The 22926-nt window shown below is 40.3% G+C and overlaps 2 protein-coding genes across 4 annotated transcripts in view; both read right to left on the bottom strand.

Annotated features, from left to right (window-relative positions):
• The window catches only part of luzp2 (leucine zipper protein 2), a 535247-nt gene that overhangs the window by 93213 nt on the left and 419108 nt on the right, over window positions 1–22926 (bottom strand). The gene's annotated exons all lie outside the window — the stretch shown is intronic.
• Window positions 1–22926, bottom strand: part of LOC134299107 (uncharacterized) — a 35613-nt gene continuing 12687 nt past the window's right edge. Inside the window, exon 2 of the mRNA XM_062980848.1 lies at window positions 1–22926. This exon is cut by the window's right edge and continues 7492 nt beyond it. Coding sequence (XP_062836918.1) covers window positions 5747–10741 — 4995 coding nt within the window. The 5' untranslated portion in view covers window positions 10742–22926 and the 3' untranslated portion in view covers window positions 1–5746.

Below are 22926 nucleotides of genomic sequence, written 5' to 3' on the forward strand. Positions count from 1 at the left end.
GAAATTTACAAACAAAAATTACACTCCATTTTTGCACATTAAAGTTGATTAATATTGCAGAATATTCTCTATTAGACTATGAAAAAATAAAGATTCTACTATGACAGATAAGAAAACAGAAGATTAAAAAATCCCTTCTTGTCAGTAGAACAGATTAAACAGTAGAACAAAGTAAACTTTGACTTTACAAAAACTGTCCAGACCCTCCTAGAAAACCGCAGCTTCTATGTGGAGTTTCAGGGCCAGAAAAGCAGATGGAGGAGGCAAAAGAATGGTTTACCCCAAGGCAGCGTTCTTGCACCGACCTTATCTTGCACCGACCTATCTTCACGAACAATCAGCCACTACCACCACTCACAAAGAGCTTTATATATACTGATGACCTTGGCCTTACAACACAAGCAAAATTTTTTGAAACAGTTGAAAAGCAACTCACTAATGCCTTGAAAGATCTCTCCAGCTACTACAAAGAGAACCACCTGAAGCCTAACCCGTCCAAGACACAAGTGTGTGCTTTCCACCTACGTAACTGTGAAGCCAACAGGAAACTGAAAGTTACTTGGGAAGGCCAAGAGCTCGAACACTGTTTCCATCCTAAATATCTTGGTGTCACCTTAGATCGAACACTAACATATAGGAAACACTGCATGAACACCAAGCACAAAGTAGCTACATGCAACAACATCCTGCAGAAACTGACTGGCAGTGCATGGGGTGCAGACCCACAAGTAATAAGAACATCAGCCCTAGTCTTGTCTTACTCAACTGCTGAGTACGCTTGTCCTGTCTGGCAAAAGTCTGCCCATGAGAAGCAGGTGGACATAGCACTAAACAAAACATGCAGAATACCCACCACTCCTCTTGATTCTCCTCCAGCAACAGCAAGGGTGTCCCTCTGGGCAGCTAAACCTGGCAATTTCAACTGGATGACCCCCCCCCCCCCCATGAGGATCCTCCTCCAGGGACAAACCAAGAATGGGCAACTTGGAAGTCCCTAAACAGACTCAGAAGTGGAGTGGGCAGATCTAAAGACAACTTGGCAAGGTGCACTACCTGGAGGAATCCTCCACCTTGTGTGACTGTGGAGCAGAACAAACAACTCAGCATATGTATGCTTGCCCACAATGTCCTGCCTCATGTACGGAGGAGGAGTTGTTTAAAGTTACGGACAATGCGGTTGCTGTTGCCTGCTTTTGGTCTAAAACTATTTAGTTGCTTGTGATTTCCTTTTTTTCATCATTTTACAATGTATTTGTTATGCAATGCTTTTGACACGAAATAAATAAAGTAGAACAGTTTTGCCAGAAGATATGAGTGATACAAATGGGGAGACTGCCTACAAACTGAACTTTTTAAATCTCAGAATTGAAGTGCAATTTTGTCCAGATGAAGGTTTTGCCACCTTCAAAAGAGATAAATGTATGCTAAAATGTTTGAAAACTCAATTGAAACATAAAAAGTTCAGGTAGAACTATATGCTTACATAAACACGCAAACAAGCACACATACTCACAACAACCAAACTCTGTGTTTCCTAACTTTAATAGGTGTAAGTGGGACCTGAAAGTCCTTTGGGAGTACATTTCTTTGTGACAACTGATGCAGTTCTGTAGCTATTTTTTCTCTCTATATTGAAACCCTGCAAGGAGAAAAACAACTTGGGAGCATGTTTGGAAGCAGAAAGGAGGGGCAAAATATAAGCTTCTCTCCATGTTATCTCTGTTTCCAATTCTTCACTACCGCCCCCACCTCAAATGCTGCTTTTTGCAGCTAAAGAACTGATCATTTTTCAGGAAGAATGCTAACTACTCCATAGATAACTGCCACTATTTCATTTGGGCAACTGTTTTAGGATAGAATTATGGAAGATTAGTAAAAGCTTCAAAACAGAATATTTTTATTGTGGTTTGAAATAACTGTTTCTTATGAAGTTATGTTTCACAACACATTAGCAATGGGAATGCATGCTTAGATAATAACATATTTGGGTCATTTATGGCCACAGATTCCTTTTTATTCCTCAAATGTCACTCAAATGATTCCTTACAGTTTAAGAAACCTGCTTTTCTCCACAATGTTCTTTGATAAGATAGTGGGGTGGGAAACACACTTTTTGTTCATACACCAGAGAGGCAGGTATAGAAAGCTGCATGCATCTGCAAAGCCAAAAATTTAAACCAGCTCAACAAACAAATATTTGCTATTTTGTCATCATGTAGGACTAAAAGCAGGTAGTAGTGGTTATGTCAGCAATAACCAGAAATTGATTTACTGGACTGATTGTTTCTTTGCCAGCCCTGTACTGTCTGCCACAGAATAACTGGGTGTTAGACATATCAGTACCACAAGCCAAGTCACAATGGGGAAGGCAATTCAAATGGTTATGTAGACAGTGAGTTATTGGTGAACACTTGAGGACACTTTTAAGATGACCTAAGATTAAAACAAAGATAAAAAGGCTTCCCTCAACCCCCCCCCCCCCCCAGGAGTTTGAATGGAAAAGGAAGACTCTGTGGATGCTGACAGGATTATATTTTTAAACCCCATGCAACTGGGGAAGCAAAAATCCAGAATGGTACCTCCTTAAAAACTTGGCCAGAGAGTAGCAACACAGTCCTCTGCATTCAGGCTCAGGGCTAGACAAAGCTTACCCTTCTTGAGTTGCATTAGTGAGATTCATACTACTATTACTACTGAATATAATTGTTAGTATAATGAAGCTATCTGACAAAATCTCTTGGTACTACCTTTTTATTTCTGAATGCAGATGCAATCCTGAGTCCTAAAATAAAAGTTACATCCTACAAAGCACCAAAACGACTATTAATGTAATTGTCCTATTTGCAAATTTCAATAGCTTTATGGTGTTTATATAGGAGAAGGGGGAAAGGACATTGGAACAGATGGTTATCTCAGCTATAAGAATTTTTTACAAGGCATCAAACATTTTCAGCTCATGAATTGCTCTGCAAGTCTTAAACTCATGAGTAATAAAGGACCATGGTTTAGGGCTTTTGGCTAAATATTTCCAAACATGCAATTGCAGGAGCTTATTGCTAATTTTTCCCAAAGATGCCACCATCCAGATGTCTGACTTTCATATTTCCTTTCACCCTCTCAGCCATTAATATATAGCTTTGGCAGATTGGTGAGAGGTATGAAATGCAGGGATGGAAAGCATGGTATTAAGAAACCATGTCAAATATATTAAATTTCCAAGGCTGAATTCCTATATACCCCAGCTCCAGTGAGCACTATCTGCTCTAGTTGGTCCCCACTTATGTCAAGCTCACACATTTAAATCCAAATTCAAATAGGTCTTAAAACCTAAATAGCTCCCTTCCTGAAGTCAGTTCAGTACAAAAGGACATTGCTGGCATGTCCACATTTTAAACATTTTGATTATTTAATTCACATGATCACAGTAACTGCATTTTTGTCTTTCTGGCATGCATACACCTACTAACAAATAGCTTTTCTTGGTTGCCTGTCAATCTCACCATTAACCTTCCATTCTCTTTGGATGACTCCCCTGTTCAATCCCTCTCACCCCCCTCAATATGTGATTGAATATGGGAAATTTCAATATTGTAGCCTAAACTGTGCCATCTTTCTCTTTATCCCTCCTTTCTTCTTGCTGGTGTAATTGCAACTTTATTTCATTTCATTTCAAAATAGGATGGATCCCTTTCATCCTTTCTGCTCCTTCACACATAGCCTACTTGTCCAAATCTGAACCTCCACCCTAACCAATTCACCCTAAAAGACTCCTCACTAACATTATAAAAGTCTGAAACCTCCCACATTGGGTAGCTTTTAACTAGAATCTGCATGTACAAAGAAATCTGCATGCACAAATAGTCGTCCTTCCCCCCAGCTGATCTACTTACAGTCCTCCAGCCCAATATCCAATGATCTATCTTCCCTACCCCCTCACACCTGATCCCCTTACAACATGTGTCCCAATGAGAAACTCATGTAATAAAATGTAATTAAATAATATTCAAAAAAATACTAGCACACATTTTCTAGTGATCAGAGTTTCACAAATTTGAAAATTAACATTTTAAAATGTTAGTGAAGCCAGGTTTGCTGGACCTCTACCTAACCACCCACCAACATGTTCTACCCTAAATCACCAAATCCCCTAATTTTACTCCAATCCCAATTTGGGGCATAGGGCACATGTGTAAATAAAGCAATTTCTTTCCTTAAACTGTAAAAAAATTAAAAGCCACATTAAGCCTAAAAGAAAACAGAGAAACATAATGTGTTCCAATAACACCAGGATCAAGGTAGGTACCAATATTTTTGTAGGTGTGGATCCTGTCTTAGAAAAATCAATAAAAGCTAGAAGAGTCAGAGTAAAACCAATATTAAAGCATGTCAGACTCTTTTCACCAATATGAAAAGGAGTTTAGGAAATTAAATATTGTTTTATATTCTAACGTTACATCAAAATAAGTTTAAAACTTATAAACCAAATATAGGATTATCATCCTCCATGCAGAATATAAATATAAAGGAAGACCGAACTACTTGTATCTGCTTGTCCTCACTTACTCCGTAATATGATAGAGAAATGAGGTGCAGAGCAGAGAAAGCCTTGTGGAGTGAAGGGAAAGCAACTGTGCTGCCTTTAAAATTACATTGAATTCGATTTATGTCTGTTCACATTAGTTCTTAGCCTTGAAAAAGCAAGGTCTAACAGAAGTTGGAGCTGACAAAGACTTATTCTGATATGTCACATTCACATGAAGAACAAGCACAGAGGGAAAGCTTAAAACTTTACCAGCACATATTCAGCTCCTTGGACACTGAAAACTGAAGAAAGTGGATCTTTCTCTGCATATCATCATATTTAAAAGGAAATACCAGTACATATGCAAGTGCTGTTCACTGACTGTTCAGCTGAAATACAGAATCACATTATCCCCTACCTGTGCCGTCCGCCGGACAATAAAAAACTATAAAACTGAAACGTGCTGTCCTTTATCCGGGCGAACTGCAAATCCCTATAAGCTGTCCTATAGATATTGAACGACTGAGTCTGGATAACTTCAAAAAGGATGTTTATTCATACAAGGTTGTAAAACCTGGCACAGATCTTAAAGTTGCAGAAAATGAAACAAATTTCTATAGGTTTTAGGTACAGAATTATCCCTGGTTCCAGAAAGCAAAGGTGATTATGAAAACCACTATACCCTAATCACGCTGCCTATATTAGAAGGAGAAACTCTTTCCTTCCCTATCTTTACAGCAAAGATTAGTTCTAGAAGCGACAGAATAACCCTGCTCCTCTAACTAGATTTCCTATTCCAGATCAATATAATTCAATACTTATCTAATTTGGATAGGCTTAGATTGGCCTGGTTTTGAGGATGATTTGTCCCAGTTAGCCTTGCACAGCTCCAGCACGTTGGAAGACTATAGCCAGAATGAAGCTCCAAAATGGAGACTAGACCCTGGTAAAAAGGGCGGTCCTAAGATGTTGCATTCTTTGACCAATCACTGCAAAGAAAACTGCAGCCAGCTCTTGCAGATTCCAAGCCACTTTTCCTAGGCTTTTGCAGCCAGAGGCTCAGACAAAATGTAAAGGAGGGAAAACAAACAAACGACCAATAGGTAAGGCAAACCATCGTCCTGGGGGACGGAACACTCCCCGCTAAATTCCCAGGATGTGGGAATTTACCAATCAAAAACATACAAACACCTTTGTATACACAACAATACAAACACTAGAACTTTAAACATCTCCAATAAGCAACACGAGGTCACTAATTGGTCTGTCCAAAATGGACACTTTGTCTCTGTTGCAAGTCTTTAATTGAACTTTCCTGACCTTACCGTCCGGGCAAGGAAAGGTCTTTAATACAATGCCCATGGGCCACGCATGGCGGGGCAAGTCTTTGTCCTTTAACAACACAACGTTGTTAACCTCAATGTTGTCCTGTGGGCTTTGCCAGATTCTTCTAGCTTGAAGCTGGCTTAAGTACTCAGCTTTCCACCTTTTCCAAAAGTGGTTGGCCAAGGACTGCACCTGTTTCCACAGGGCACGGTGAGTTCCGTCCGGAACTGGCAACATGACGTCCTTCCATCCTGGCACCTTTTGTGTCAAAATAAGTGCAGGAGTCAGTGGTTGTAAGTTCTCAGGGTCACTGGTAAGGGGAACCAGCGGCCGGTTGTTGATAATTGCGGTAACTTCCGCCATAAGTGTCACCAAAACATCATGCGTCAATGACCTATGACTCAAAAACATGGCATTAAGGATTTTGCGACTAATACCAATCATCCTCTCCCAAACACCACCCATATGGGAGGCGTGAGGAACATTGAAAGTCCACATAATTTGTTCAGTATTCGTAAAGTTCTGAACCTTTGGGTCTCTTCCAAACCTAGACACACAATTGAGTTCTTTGGTCGCACCTACAAAATTGGTGCCACAGTCCGACCGAATTGACTTAATTGGCCCTCTGAGGGCTATGAACCTTTTTAATGCGTTTAAAAATGATGAAGTGTCCATCCCTTCTATGACTTCTATATGGACAGCTCGTATTACTAAACAAGTAAACAAAACTGCCCACCTCTTGTTATTTACAACACCACCCCTGGTTTTCCTAGTGACAACCTCCCAAGGACCAAACACATCGATTCCCACATGGGAAAAGGGTGGGTCTGTCAAAGTCCTATCCTGAGGTAGTTCTGCCATCAACTGACTTTGACAGTTTCGCCTAAGGCGCCTGCATTTAACACATTTGAGAATACAACTGTTGACCAACCTTTTGGCATTAACTACCCACAGACCTTCATTTCTAAGGGCTGCCTCAGTTAGAGTTCTACCCTGATGATGGATCCTTTCATGGTGATGCCGAACGAGCAGCAATGCAGTGTGACTATTAGGGGGTATGATGATGGGGTTTTTTATGCACGCCTTGAGTTTAGCTTTGGCTAACCTTCCTCCAACTCTCAAAATACCCTCCTTGTCTAGAAATGGGTTTAACTCATTTAGAAGACTTTGATTAGGGATGTTGAGCCCTTGCTCTAGCCTAGCTATTTCCTGCTTGAAAGCAGATCTCTGTACTGACTTGAATATGACGCTCTTAGCCTTTATCATATCCTGGACCTGTAAAGGCTCACTATCTTTGCAAGCTAAACGATGTATAAGCCTAGCAACTGCTCTAAGAAGACTGTGCCACTCCGAAAAACATTCAAAACGGTGTGGTTCCAGGCAAGATCTTTGGCCCATCTTGATTTCTGTGGTCATCTTGCAAACTTTCACCTCTGGAACGGACTCGAGCAATTCTGTATTATCGGTGGGAGAAAAGGCTGATGGAAAATTGACTTCGGTCAAGCATCTGGGGCCTGTCAGCCAACTTGAACTTAACACTCGTTGAGTTGAAGCTCCTCTGGAAGCGATGTCAGCTGGGTTGTCGCTGGTGGCGACATGGTGCCACTGGCTAGGCGTAGAACTGGATAGAATGTTGTTGATTCTATTAGCCACATACACCTTGGGGTCTTTCTGCATCTTCTTCTTCAGTGACCAGAGTCTATTTTCTGCCACATGCCTGTTGTTTGGCAAAGTGGGTTTTTCTGCTTTAAAAGGCAGAGGGGCTATCCAATTTCCCTCGGGACTCCGGGAAACTTGAGAGTTCATGATCTCTAAAAACCTCTGTTCATCTTTGGAAAGCGCTGTAGTTTCATCCCTTTCGGAGACTTCAAAGATGGAAGAATACTCTGGTGTTATCCCCTGACAATAGACCGAGATATGACTCAAACAGCTATGCATTAGTGTGGGGCGACTGCCTTGAAGCACGTGCGCTTGACGAGTGCCCACCGACGATGGAGGGTGCATCCTATTTATGCACACTGGGCCTGTAACTGTCCAGCCTAGTGGTAGCAGCTGAGCAATGGGCGCCCCTGGAGGTCCCTTAACTTGGTCGTTCACATAGAACAAGTTCGGACAGTCCGCACCAAGCAGAAGGGCAATGTCCACATCTGGACGGAAAGCAGGTAAGGCGTTCTTCAGCCTTCGCAAGTGTGGATGAGCCTCCACAACTTCTCTAGTTACAATCTGCCTTTTGTTCCGGGGAATAGAGGAACACTCAATGAGGTCTGGTAACTCGAACAGTCTCTTCTGGTCACAAGAGGAGACAACAAAGCCGGATGCTATGCGACCCTGCAACTTCTTCTTCCCTACACAGGTGGACATGGTGTAGTCGACCGTCTGGGTTTTTATGTCAAACAGTTGGAAAAACTCTGGAGTCGCCAGGGAGGCGTCGCTTTGTGAATCCAAAGCCACGTAAAGTCTCTTTTTAAGCCAAGGGCTCTTGGCTGGATATACATCCGCTAGGCAGATAGGATGACAAACTCTGTACTGGTGCGAGTCAGAACACAGCTCTGTACAGGCGACTGCTGAAACCTCCACCTGCATCTCTGGTACGACTGGCTTGTCGGTGTCTTCGACTGCTGACTTTTCTTTTGGTGAAACGTTCCCTTTGGGGTGGGAGATGACACTGGAGTTGTGCATTGCGGTGCAATGCTTGAGGCTGTTGCATTTCTCACACTTGACGTTTTCTTTGCAGTTGGACGCAAAGTGTGGAGTTGCTCCACAGCATCTAAAGCAGATTCCCTGCTTTTGAACTAGCTGTTGCCTTTCTTTGTATGACTTTCTACTAAACTCCCTGCAGTTGGCCAAGCTGTGAGGCTTTTGGTGGATAGGGCAAAGCAACTCTTTTACCTCCGACCTGGGTTCATCAGTCTTGTGTTGAGTTTCGACTGCCTTTACGCTGACAGGTCTATTGGCCTCTCTAGGTGGTTTCTTGTCCACTTCAGATGCCTTCCCTGGATGGGTCCCTTGGTATAAGGTGGGGAGGCCCGTCTGCGGATCATTCCTTTCTCTGGCTGCCCTGGTGATGAACTGGACCAAATGAGAAAATGGAGGGTATGCCTGGGAGTGGGCCTCCTTGTAGTTGAAGACCTCCTGTCCCCAGCGTTCTTGCAAAGTGAAGGGCAGCTTGGTCAAGATCTGCCTCTGGGACAGGTGCTGATCGAGGCACTTCAAACCGGGCAGTTCTGGATTCTCCTTGGCCGACTCTAATTCCGTAAGGAGATCGCTGAGGTCCCACAAGAGTTTGAAGTCTTTGAGTTTCAAAGCTGGGAACCTTTGGAGCTTGTCCATAAGAGATGCTTCAATCTCTGTGCTGGCCCCATACCTCTGCTGCAACCTGGCCCAGGCCTTTTCCAGGGCTTTGTCGGGATCGGCTATGTGGGCTGCGTAGATCTTCTTAACTTGTGAGGATGAGGCTGGGCCCAACCATGCAGCCAGAAGAGTCAGTTCTTCCTCAGGCAATAACTTTAAGTCTCTGATTGCTCTCTGGAAGGTGGCCTTCCAGAGAAGAAATTCCTCAGGCTTGTCCGAAAACTTTTCGACACCCTTGTCCTTAAGATCTCTTCTGGGGCTTCTGATGATGGAGACAAGCTGGGACTCTGGCGTCGAAGGGAACAATTGAGGAGTTTGCTGTTGTGGAGTGGACTCCCACCGTGCACCTTGCGTCAACCTTTGGCCTCTTGGAGGGATGACATCGACCACTGACGAATCGGTGGCTCCCTGTGCAGCTGTCTGTAAGGGCCAACTAGCACTTGGCCTTGAGGCCCTGATTGACTGACCTAGGGATTTAGCAGGAGGCACAGGTAGCTCGGGCAAGGGTGAGCTCCCCGCTATGACGCTCTGCTCTGCAGGAAACTCAAAAGTGACTTTGGGGCCCTGCTCTGGGTAAGGAGAGAAGTCTTCCTGTTCCTCATCCGAAAACTGGCTGTTTAAGCTATTAAGATGCACAAGCACCTTGGAAGAAGGGTCCTGCTTCGGCAACTGACTTACATTTTCTTCTGTGAGTGGCTCAATTAGGGCCTTGGCCAAAGTCTCAGCCCTTACCCTTTTGGCTGCGGCATCCATCTTTATTCTAAGCATTTCTATTTCACATTGCCTTTGGGCCTGTTCTATTTGCATTTTGCTTTGCAGTCGTTGCTCTTCTTCTTTAAAGGGAAGGGTGAGATCAGCTGCCTTAGCATCAGCCTCCGCCCCCGCTACCTTGCTCTTTAGCTCCAGACGTGCAGCCTCCTTAATGTGCAAGGCAGCTAGGGAAGAGATGGCACTCCCAGCAGCAGAAGACTTGCTAGAGTGGCTATGTTTAGATGATGCACACTCCCTTAGTTTAGATACCTGGCTAGAGCGGTTGGACTTAAGACTAAGTGCCACAGCAGGTGATTTTAAAAGATTGGTCTCATGTCTGCATAAGGAAGACTGATTTCCTTTTGGCTCAGACCTTAGATTAACAGATGGAGAACTAAATTCCAAGGCATCTAGAATTGCCCTCACCTTATTTTCTTTCTCATTAGTGTCAGCTAAGACACTCACTATTTCTAACTCTGAATCCTTGGCGTTAATGCGCTCGAGGACCTGGACTATCTTAGACACCAAACCCCTCCAAATACCGAAGGTCTCTTCAAGGTCGGTCTGTAATATGGATGGCACCCTTGTAATACCCAAGCTCTCAATTCTGTCCATCAATGTTACAATTCGCTCCCATGCCGAACCTAACCTCACATGGAGGAGCTCCTTTTCATCTATTAGATGGGCTAGCATCTTGGCTGAAGGGTGCTTTATCCTTTGGGGCCTTTCATTCCTACTTTCAGCCTCAGAAGGAGGTATACCATCTGTATCATCTTGAAATTGCATAGACATTATGTATTCTTAATAGCAAGTAAATTTACAACAAAAGCAAATACAACATACCAGCAAGTAAATTTACAATAAAAGCAAATGCAATATATAATACAATGCACAACACTTAACCATAGCAATATATATCACTAAGTAACTATACTTTACAAAGATAGTGACCTTTGGCGCCAGATTTTAGTGGGCAAGCTGCAAAATGCCAACTGACAGCAACTTGCCACTTGATACCTCCCTTGCCCGAGTGACGTAAACTGCCAAAATGGCGACTTCGCCAAATTTTCAAGCACCTCGTGCTCTGCGGCTCGAGGCCTGCCGCCGAAGGAGCACCAAAGCTGGCTTTGGAAAGGAGGAGAGAAGAGACGCCTCCTCCCCGCTGTGAAGGGAGGTCACCACCGCAGGACGATGAAACAGGTCACCACCGCAGGACGATGAAGCAGGTCACCACCGCAGGACGATGAGGCAGGTCACCACCGCCGGACCATGAGGCAGGTCGAAGCCGGCCAAGTGCTCCGGCCGAACTCACAGCAGCGTTGCCAGGCCTGTCCAGGTTCTAGCCTGGTTCTGGTGGGCTTCACGCCTCAGAGCCAGCCAAAGAACTGTCGCTGGTGCTCCGCGGCTCGAGGTCTACCGCCGAGGGAGCCCTGGACGTTGCTGGGAACTGCACAGCCTGTGCAAACCCAGAAAGCCACTGGGCCACGTGCGCACACGCGAGCCAAATAGCAAGGAAATAGAGCCCCACTATTTGACTCCTTCAGGTCTGAGAGCGGGCTCCACTGCCTCAGACGCTGGTAGAGTCTTTAGGTATGCAGACTGAGCTCAGGCGGAAAAGCCGCGGCCTATACTAAACTTCCTAAACTATAAAAAACTATAAGCCGTGCAAGCTAGCTCAAGCGGAAAAACCGCTGATCTACCTCAAAACTGTGCCGTCCGCCGGACAATAAAAAACTATAAAACTGAAACGTGCTGTCCTTTATCCGGGCGAACTGCAAATCCCTATAAGCTGTCCTATAGATATTGAACGACTGAGTCTGGATAACTTCAAAAAGGATGTTTATTCATACAAGGTTGTAAAACCTGGCACAGATCTTAAAGTTGCAGAAAATGAAACAAATTTCTATAGGTTTTAGGTACAGAATTATCCCTGGTTCCAGAAAGCAAAGGTGATTATAAAACCACTATACCCTAATCACGCTGCCTATATTAGAAGGAGAAACTCTTTCCTTCCCTATCTTTACAGCAAAGATTAGTTCTAGAAGCGACAGAATAACCCTGCTCCTCTAACTAGATTTCCTATTCCAGATCAATATAATTCAATACTTATCTAATTTGGATAGGCTTAGATTGGCCTGGTTTTGAGGATGATTTGTCCCAGTTAGCCTTGCACAGCTCCAGCACGTTGGAAGACTATAGCCAGAATGAAGCTCCAAAATGGAGACTAGACCCTGGTAAAAAGGGCGGTCCTAAGATGTTGCATTCTTTGACCAATCACTGCAAAGAAAACTGCAGCCAGCTCTTGCAGATTCCAAGCCACTTTTCCTAGGCTTTTGCAGCCAGAGGCTCAGACAAAATGTAAAGGAGGGAAAACAAACAAACGACCAATAGGTAAGGCAAACCATCGTCCTGGGGGACGGAACACTACCCCTGCACCCCAATGTTACTAGCATGATGAAGAAAGAGAACACAACTATGACAACTTGTACATCATCAGAAAAAATAAAAACTTTCAGTAGCATTTTTGACATAATCATGGGATATAAATGAAATAATAAATGAATGAATTAACAGTATAATAAAAGATGATAAAAGATGATACAACTTAGCAGCCCAAGTGCATTTGTTAATACATTTGTATTGGTAATACTAGATTTGTGCACAGATCTGTTTTAGCTGTTTTACTTCGGCCAAACCGGCTTTGCCTCTACTGAAGGGACCAGTAAGGGCCCAGCTGTTACAGATGAGCGCTCCCCCTCCCTGTTGAGCATCACAGTTGCATCCTGGCACCAGTGTATTTAGCTACTTCTCCTCTAGAGTAGAAAATAGAAACAGCTTTAAGAAAGCATTAAATCCGAAGCAGAGAGGTGTGTTTGTGTGTGTGTGTGGGGGGGGGGGGGGCAGGCAGGGCCTGCAGTGCAAATCAACAGAAAAGAGAGGGCTTTTTAAAGGAAGCCCAGAGGATAGCTCCAGGTCATTACTCTGCCTTCCCAATGGTAGGTGGGAAGGCTCCTTAAAATGCCTTAATAGAAAGCTGTGTGCAGGGGGAGAGCACCCACGCTGCCGACTGTCTCCTGTAGAGTAGAAAAAGTTTAACGAAGCATAAAACCCAGGTCTCCTCTACAGACCAAATGTAAAGGATTGCAGAAAAAGTAGTATCTTCACTCTGATGCTTTTTAATCCAGATCTTAATGAAGGATATAAGTACAAACAATGCAATTGCATAAAATGATGAGAAGGGGAGCCCAGGGAGCCAATGGGCTGGATTAAGCTGTATTTTTCAGCTGCAGCCTGAAAACACCATCCAGCTGTGTGTCTGTTTTCAGGAGGCACACAAAAATGGATATGGGGGTCTATCAGTATGCGGCCAGGAAAAAATGCATAGAGGTTCAGCCAAAATGCACAAACCTAGTTAATGCCAATTCTTCATACTGTTTTTCATTGGGGGAAAAGAACCCTGATGGCCTACAACCTTCTCCCAATACCTCTCTTGGTTTGGACTTAAATTCCCTAATGTAGAGACTCCCTCTACCTTAGTCTTGATCTGCCTCAACTTACTACTCCAAATGCTATGTAATATTTTTAGTAGTCATAGCAGAAGTATTTCAGGCCTTCCTATTTGTAGGTACTGAGTTGAAAAGACCTATGAATTTCTTGTATAACCTTGATAACAAATATTTTCAGTCTCTTAATACATCTAGCTTTTGTTTTGTGAAAACTTGTCAATTAAGGAAATTCCAGAAAGTGGATGCTGATCTTGCTTCACTGTATAATTAAGGTTTTATGATGATATAATTTTTTCTGTAGTTGAAAATCCCAATACTGTAATCCTCTCTCCTTCAGTGAACTACAAAACACAACCAGAAATAATTTGGAACCAAACTGTTTTTTTATCCATCATCACTTCTTACTGCCATCTTCAGTTTTCCCGTGACAGATAACATAAAGGACCTCATCACACTAGAGCTTGGCTCCATTTTAAATTCACTTTAGGGAGGAGGCTTTAAATAGTTCAGCCAGACGGGTCCTGGGCCTCACCATACTACAAACCCCAGAATTCTGCAGGAGGCAGAAACCGAATTTAAAGTGGATTCATGCTCTATTGTGATGAAGCAGTAAGACTAATGAAGTCTTTTAAATAATAATCATAACTATTGTTATCAAGTAAATCTATTGATTGTTTAGTGAATGCCACTTTTTGCCCCTAGGACTGCCCTCATTTATTGGGGAAAGGGACATGGAAGGGTGGGTTAGTAGTTTGCAACCCATTCTTTCATGTCATTGGTCATGCTAATAAAGGCTTCTTGGGATTTCATAAGAACCGTTCCCACCCCTGGTTGGCTATTAAACTACTCTATGCACTTAATTGGGGTAGTCATACCTCTCCAGAGAAGTAAATATAGAATCAGAAGGACCTTGGCTGAGCTCATTGGTCATTAGTTGTTTTGATTGTCAGGTTTACATAATTTCTGAGAAACTTATCTGTATATGGTATATTCTTCCTTTTGCCTTTTCCACACTTTTTGTACTGCAACTTGGTTAAATATACTTAACTTATTAGAAACCATTATATAACCCCACCCTTCATCAAAAGGCGTGCAAAAAATGTACACCCATCACATGCCATATCCTGGCATTTTGTGCCACACATAGAGCCTCCTGATCTCTAATCATAAAGACCATCAAAAAAGTACCTTCTCCCCATAATGACTTTTGCCGTGTTTGTAGGGTATGCATTATAGTTATTGGAAGTGTAGGTTCAGTAAATGACAGAAGAGGAACATCACATGGTTCAAAGGCCAGTTCATGCCTCAAATTACTGCAGTCCTTAGAAGCTGAAAAGTTATTTTTTACTTTTTAATACTAATTATAATGATAATTAACTCTTGTTTAGTCCTTGAGCCTGAAACCCAATGCTAACTTTCTATTCACCTTCTAATTAGGGTACATCTATGAATATGACTATGGTTATTTATACCCCATTTTTTCTCTCCACAAAGGAGACTCAAAGCAGCATACATTAAAAGCATTTCAATACAATTTAAAATCCAAAAATATGCAACTATTAAAATAGAATTAAACATCAATAGTATTAAATAAAAATTAACAGTTAAAATCCATAAAATTATTTAAAAAGTATTCAAATCTAAAAATGTCATTATGCAAGCACAAGTTATTCATGGTTAAGTACCTATGGCTATGGTTCATGAAAGCTGCCCCTTTACAGACTGAATGTGTGCGAGTAGTAGTTGTTCCATGGAGAGTGTTAATTTCTTCTTTGAAAAAATGATCAAGATTAACCATTGCTGACGGTGCTGTCTCCATATGCTTGAGTGCTCTCATGTCTATTCATAAAATCCAAGTGAAATCAGTGGAGCAGCACACTTGCATCTACAAGCATATTTCATCATGTATTTTTATTAATGGAAGGAACCTTTATTTTCTTGTTCTTATACTATTTTATATTTCCCCAGGCTCCTCTGTGACTGTGCTATGGACTAACACTTACTTCAATTTTAACTTTTATTTCTGTTCCTATTTCAATTTATAATGGTAGGTCACTTTTTGGTCATACCAACATAAAGAAAGTTGATTTATGCATCACAGCTGAAAGAAGGCAAAATATTTTGCTGCCTGACAAGATGTTCCTTTTTATGTACAGTGTTCCCTCACTACTTTGCGGTTCACTTTTCGTGAATTCACTGTTTCACGGTTTTTCAATAAACTCTAAAAGACTATTATAAATCATAAAAAATTACAATTTACAGCCTATGAAAGGGAGAAAGGAGAAGCCGAAGGGAGAGAAAAGGAGCCCAAGCGGCAATCAACACACGATTGGTTGATAAAGACTTAAAATAGTGTACAACTACTAAAATAATGTATAAATATTAAAATAAATATAGTGTTCCTACTTTGCGGATTTTCACTTATTGCGGGTGGTCCTGGAACCTAACCCCAGTGATAAGTGAGGGAACACTGTACAGAAGTTGATGGTACAGTATGACCCCTTTATCAATATCCATGGTTTCATTTATCCATATTTCAAAAATATTCCCTCCCAAAGGTGTTAGCCAACCTTTCTAGGTCCCCTAGTGCTATTCTATGTTATGATTCCAGCACAAGCAGATCACAGAATAGCACTGAAGGACCTAGAGAAGCCCACAAAAAATGTTTCCAGGAAACTCTAGGTCCACCTATGCCATTCTATTGCATACTTCCAGCCCAAGTATTTTCCTCTATACTGGACAGAGGAAAGGCCAGTGCTCCAGGAAGAACAACTAAGAAGTCTGTGTTACACAGTTGCCTCTTCACAGCATCTGCCCTTTGAGACAGTTGTTATTTCTAATAGTGATACCCTGTTTCCCCTAAAATAAGACATCCCCAGAAAATAAGACCTAGTAGAGGTTTTGCTGAATTGCTAAATATAAGGCCTCCCCCTAAAGTAAGACCTAGCAAAGTTTTTGTTTGGAAGCATGCCCAACGAACAGAACACCAAAGCATGCAGGATCGATAAATGTACGTACCATAGAGTGTTGCACATGGAAATAATGGTAGTAACAAGAAATTCTTGATAGGATTCACAGTTTGTCTGGTTATGCTAGCTTGTGATGACAACCACTGTACAGTATATAATAAATGTTCATTTTTTTGTTCAACAATAAATGTGAATTCTTCTTCATGGAAAACTAAGACATCCCCTGAAAATAAGACCTAACTCATCTTTGGGAGCAAAAATTAATATAAGACACTGTCTTATTTTCGGGGAAACACGGTAGCAATGTTCCACCTAATTATTGTACTGAAAAGGCTACTTCTTTTCTATTCAGAATAGTTTAATGGAAGGCAAAATTGCAGTATTGGAAAGCTAACTTACTACTACCTTAGTGGATTTTCAATATCTTAATTAACTCAACTGTTTCCTCTCAGGATCATAGAATCATAAAATCATGGAATCATAGAGTTGGAAGAGACCTCATGGGCCATCCAGTCCAACCCCCTGCCAAGAAGCAGGAAAATCGCATTCAAACACCCCCGATAGATGACCATGCAGCCTCTGTTTAAAAGCTTCCAAAGAAGGAGCCTCTATCACATTCTGGGGCAAATAGTTCCACTGCTGAACAGCTCTCACAGTTAGAAAGTTCTTCATAATGTTCAGGTGGAATCTCCTTTTCTGTAGTTTGAAGTCACTGTTCCACTTCCTAGTTTCCAAGGCAGCAGAAAACAAGGAGATCTTAATGGCCCAATCGGAGTAAAGGCAACATCTAGTGAGCTAGAAAACCAAAGCCTCAGCATGCTTGAAGACTGTTACTAAACTATTCATTTTTTTTTGTCCAACCTCCTACTATTGAAGGAATCTACAGCAACATCATTCTGAAGAGATGGGTATCCAATTTCCATTAAAAAGTCTCCAGCCTTCTGCAATACTCTCTATAACTGTTAAACAGTTATCACCATCAAGCTCTTCATAGGAATCTCCTTTATGGTAATTCAAATGAATTAGGTTGGTTCTTAACCATTGGAATAACAGAAAATAAATTGGCTTCATCTTCCATGTGGCATCTCTCCAGATCTTTAAAGATGGCAATTATATCACCTTTTTAGCCTTTTTTTTCTATAGACAAAACATACCAAGCACCCTCAACCACTTATTCTAGGGATTATTTCCCAGACCCTTCATAATCTTAGTTATTTTTCTTCTCTGCAATTTGTTAATACCTTTCTTCAGCTGAGGTAACCAGAACTGAACATAGACTCCAAGAGATGTCTTGCCAAATAAAAACAGAGTACAGGTTGTGTATCCCTTATTCAGATTTCCAAAATCTGAAATACTCCAGAATTAGAAATTGTTCAAGTGAGTAGCTTTCTGATGGTACAAACACATATTTTGCTTCATGCACAAAGTTATTCAAATATTGTATAAAATTATTTTTGAGCAAAGTGCATAAGGTATAATATGGAATGTAAATTTTGTTTAGACTTAGGTTCCATCTCCAAGATATCTTTCTATGTATGCATATACAAATACAGGTAGTCCTAAATCTGAAATCCAACACATTTCAAGTTTCATAGACTTCTAGGAGCAAATAGAGAACAAACAAAATGAATTGGAAAAACAGAGTTTTCCAACAAAGATGTTTAATTTTTTAGTACCAATGACCAGTTTACTCTACAATTTTAACAGTATTTAAACTCTAGAACATAAAGATATATTTTCTAACCCTTCCTCTCTTTTTCTTTTTCTCCTTACATTTTTCTCTTAGGCACAGGATGGCCTGTTTTGGAGTTGTCTTACATGCCATCACAGCTGGTTATTCTCTTTCAAGCTCCACTTAGCCTAGAGCTTGTTACAGTTTCAAACTCACTACCGGTTTAGGGGATTTTCAGTTTCTTAATTATCTCAACTGCTTCTCCTTAGGATATCTTCAAAGGTCCGATCAGAGCAAAGACAACATTTAGTGAGCTAGAGAACCAAAGCCTCGACATGTTTGAAGTCTATTACCAAACTGACCAAGTCTTTTGCAGTAAATAGCAGCAGCTATGAAATAGGTTTGAAAGACTGTGCCTGCTATGTTGGAGGAACTGTTCAAAGATACTGCAAAGATGTAGCTCTTGCTATTCTAGTTACATTGATATAGAGTGAATAACTTTTTCAAACTGGATAACTTAGACTAGATATTGAGGACTATGTTAAATTCAAATATAAATCCAGAACTTGAAGACCACCTCAGAGTGGTGGTGAAAAGTATTAGAATGTTTCTAAATTGGATTTCCGCCTGGCTAATTAGAGATACAAAACACTTGGTAATGCATGAGGTCATATTCAAAGAAGCCACAGAACAATTCAAAAAACTAGGTCTAACTTTGGAAAGATGAAAAGTACTCTTGATTTCCTCAAAAGTTTATAAAACTATCATAGGAATCATCATGTCAGATGTGGATACTTTGATTCATTGCAACCTCTGGTTGATCATTAATGATGATTACAGAAACCATTAACCCTATTTCTGTATCCTAAATATTACATTATGACAGCCATTATAAATCTTTATGCATCCGAATATATGTCACCCAAACTTTTTGTCATTTTTGGCCATAATTTGAATTTTAGATTAGGGTTTTTTTTTTGGCAGAATATTCACTATGTCCTTTTATTATCATAATAAAAAATAGACATGAATAGCCTGTGGAAATAAAACAGTGACTTTCAATACATATACATAAAGTAGCCTTTTTCATAATCAATTTGCTTTTTAAAGAATCCCTGGAATTTCCCCAAACCTTACCCATTTTAAAAGATTCTAGCATAAGGAAGACTTCCACTTTCACGTGGGTCCAAACTAGAATTTCTGTTTCTAAGAAAGGTAAAACTGTTTCTAGGGACCTTATCAAATTAGAAAATATGGTATTCTGTTTCTATCAGTTCTATCTTGTAGTTTTTTTTATAACTGAATGCACACTGTTTTCAGACAGAATACATACTAACCTTATCACATCCAATTACTATGATTCTTATCTTCAGAAAATACTGCGCTTTGACTCATCACATCACAGAAGGTTTGCTCCTCCCAATCCTTTCAGAACATCCCCTATATCACTCTATGGCCTTTGAAAAATTATTGTTGCTGATGGGATGCACACAGATTTATCTATCACATACAAAAACAGCGCTTCAGCAATGGAAGAATCCTTAGTATTTTAAAAAAACACGATTAGAATTCCATCTGCAAATAATCCATTTCTGCCATGGATGCTCTCTCTGAGTTCCATACTTCACACTAGGTTTTGATAATGCAAAATGAATTTTTTATCTAACTGTCCTCCAAGACAGTTAGGTAACCATTGAGGGATCTGATAATAAAGCATGTGAAGGGTCTCCTTTTGGGCATATCTTGGGTAAACTGCCAGGCAGATTACAAAAAACAAAAAACTAACCACCGGGCAGTAACTTTCTTCTGTGTTCTCAATGGAGGAATTTGGCTGCATCAGGAAGCTATGGGCCATTATCTCATACTCAATTTTGAACCAAGGTGCTTCATCCTCAAATTGATTTCACGGGATTACCTCTGTCTTTGCACTGCTTAATGTCAACATATTTATCTACTTTACATGATTTAGATTGGTTTAACTTTTTAAAAGTTAATCCATTCTTAGGCCAAAGTTGCCTATCTTGATTTCATTCCCTAATTTTGGAACGGAGTAAGATTTTCAAGTTACGTTGAGTAAATTGCAAAAATGTTTCATCATTCCTGCCCACATAAAGCATTGCATTTAACACAAAGCTTGACTCAGCATCATAATAATAAAGGATGCAGACCTCAAAATTGCATGTGTGCTTTTATGTATTTGTCTAGAATGCATAAGAATGTTTAGAATTGAAATGAAAACACATCAAAGAATGTTTCCATTTCATATGCTAGCTTTTTCAAGTTCATACTAATTTACATATTTATTTACATATTTATTTAAGGAGTTTTCCATCTAGTATTATTTGCATGTTTAAACACATTTTCTGGTTTGAATTTTGTAGTCTAAAAAGTATTTCTTCTAGTGGTGAGGCAATACTAGATAAATGGAATAAGAAATCAGATCTGTATAATAGAATTCATATTTTAATAGGAATCACATTTTTAATTTGAGTATTGAAAAGTATCATGGTTCATGTAGATTCAATTATGGCGGAAGAAAGATTCTTGGCAAACACACTCTCAACTTCAGTTCCTACTTTGCCCCTTGGTTATCCCATTCACTGGACCAGAACTGAGATATGACAAATGAACCAAAGAGACACACAAAAAGTGGTGGATGTGAACAGAGGTCAACAGAGCAGAGAAATAATAATGAGCATTTTTATAATGGAGAAACAGAAGTATTTATAATCATTCTAATCCAATCCAAGCATTATTCTCCTCTATAAGGTTAATTTTTTTGGCTAATGATTGCGCACTGTGGTTAAGACTGTGCCCTGATCACACCATCAAATAAAATATCAAGAACATTTGAGTGTTAATATATAAAATATTGTAATTCAATAGGAATGTGCGATTTTTTTTCTTGCTGAAAATAATTGGAACTAAGTAAATATGCCTTTATTTAAATATATAGAACAAATATTACCTTTTGCAGCTGCGAACACTTCTTTTAAGATATATAGTGCATAGATAGTAATGAATTTTAATGTAAATATTTGCTTTACGAATAATGAAGCACTAAAATAATAGGTTGAATCCAAAGGTGCCCTTCATAAAGTAAAGGTGGCATTTTGCTAATTGGAAGAGAGGATTTTGCACCTCACCTGTACTATGCTAGCAGTCCATTTCTCCTGGTTCCTTAAATCCAACATATGTTTGGTGCACATGGCATTATTTCATTACTTCAGGTTATTTTCAGTTTCTTGTAGAATACAGGGCTCATGCCAATATATTTTAGCAGAAGGGCTTAGTCAAAATGTCCTCTTTTTGATATTTCTAAATCCATTGTCAGGTATGGGTATTGGGGTGGGGTATATTGGTATTTTTTTCAGAAGGACACAAACGGATTGGGGGGAGGGTTAGGCAGCCACTGTACTCATAGAAATCCAGGAAATATTGCTAAATGAAAATGCAGGGTCATTTTCTAAAGCATATTGAGAAGAGGTGGCAATCACCAACTAGCACTACTACTGGCAGAAAAAAGGGGGAGGAAACTGACAAGAGTATGCTACCTTCATATCTCCTTCCAATTTCATTCTTCAATAAAATGGAGATGCAATTGAACATGGAAATAACTTCAATTTTTCAAAAAGAAATCTTAAAATGTATTAATTAAATTTATACCCCACCTTTCTCCTTGTACAGGAACTAAGGTAACATAATATAAAACCCTCTGACTGGCATCACTTTTTCCAAGACAAATTACAGTTTATATAGAAGAAACTGAAATTGCTATTTTAGAAGGTGAATGTGTATGTGCCTCCAAGTTGCTCATCAACTTATGGTCACCCCATAAATGTCATGGGTTTTTCTTAGGTAAAGAATACTTCCATGTTTCTTCCCAGGAGCCTCCGGTAGCCTAGGGGATAAAAGCCTTGTGACTTGAAGGTTGGGTTGCTGACCTGAAGGCTGCCAGGTTCGAATCCCACCCGAGGAGAATGCGGATGAGCTCCCTCTATCAGCTCCAGCTCCATGCGGGGACATGAGAGAAGCCTCCCACAAGGATGGTAAAACATCAAAACATCCGGGCGTCCCCTGGGCAACATCCTTGCAGACAGCCAATTCTTGCACTCCAGAAGCAACTCCGGTTGCTCCTGACATGAAAAAAAATGTTTCTTCCCTTGAAATATAGTACCTGATTTTCATTGATCCTAGCTATAGATGGTCCTGCTTAACTTCCAAAATCAGGTGATATCTGGTGCATTTGGGGCATTATGCAAACCCATGGACTAGGATAGTGTCTGACCCTACTTCCCTTGGGAACAACAAACAACAGTACAATTCAGGAAACCCAGTAAATCAATGTCAGAATGTATTGCTTTGTGAAGATTATCATCATTATAAACAAGAGACCAAAGTTGTCAAATGCACAATCTCACTATTAAATATGTTGTGATTAATTATAGAGCAGACATAATTAGTAGGGAAATTAGAATGGTTATGAAAAGTTATTGACAGGAACATTAAAAAGGATAGTTAGTCTAAAAACATATGAGTCCTCAATCAGCTTAAATCATGCTTTAATAATTTACAATCTACTTTAGGGTTTGAATAAACATACACAGTGTAACATGCATACTATACAGATAAGTATAGTATATGTATATGCATACTATACCCCATACCATGGTTCTGTGCTCAGGTTGATTTATATCCATCTTTACAATAATTCTGATAGATAGATAAAAAGCACATACAGATATATACATGTAAAGTTATTTAAAAAATAAACTGTCTACAAAAATAGTTTAAAATATAATTTTTAAAAAAGGAAAAAAGGACAAGAAT

Source organism: Anolis carolinensis, chromosome 1 (assembly GCF_035594765.1).
Source record: "Anolis carolinensis isolate JA03-04 chromosome 1, rAnoCar3.1.pri, whole genome shotgun sequence".
NCBI lineage: Eukaryota > Metazoa > Chordata > Lepidosauria > Squamata > Dactyloidae > Anolis > Anolis carolinensis.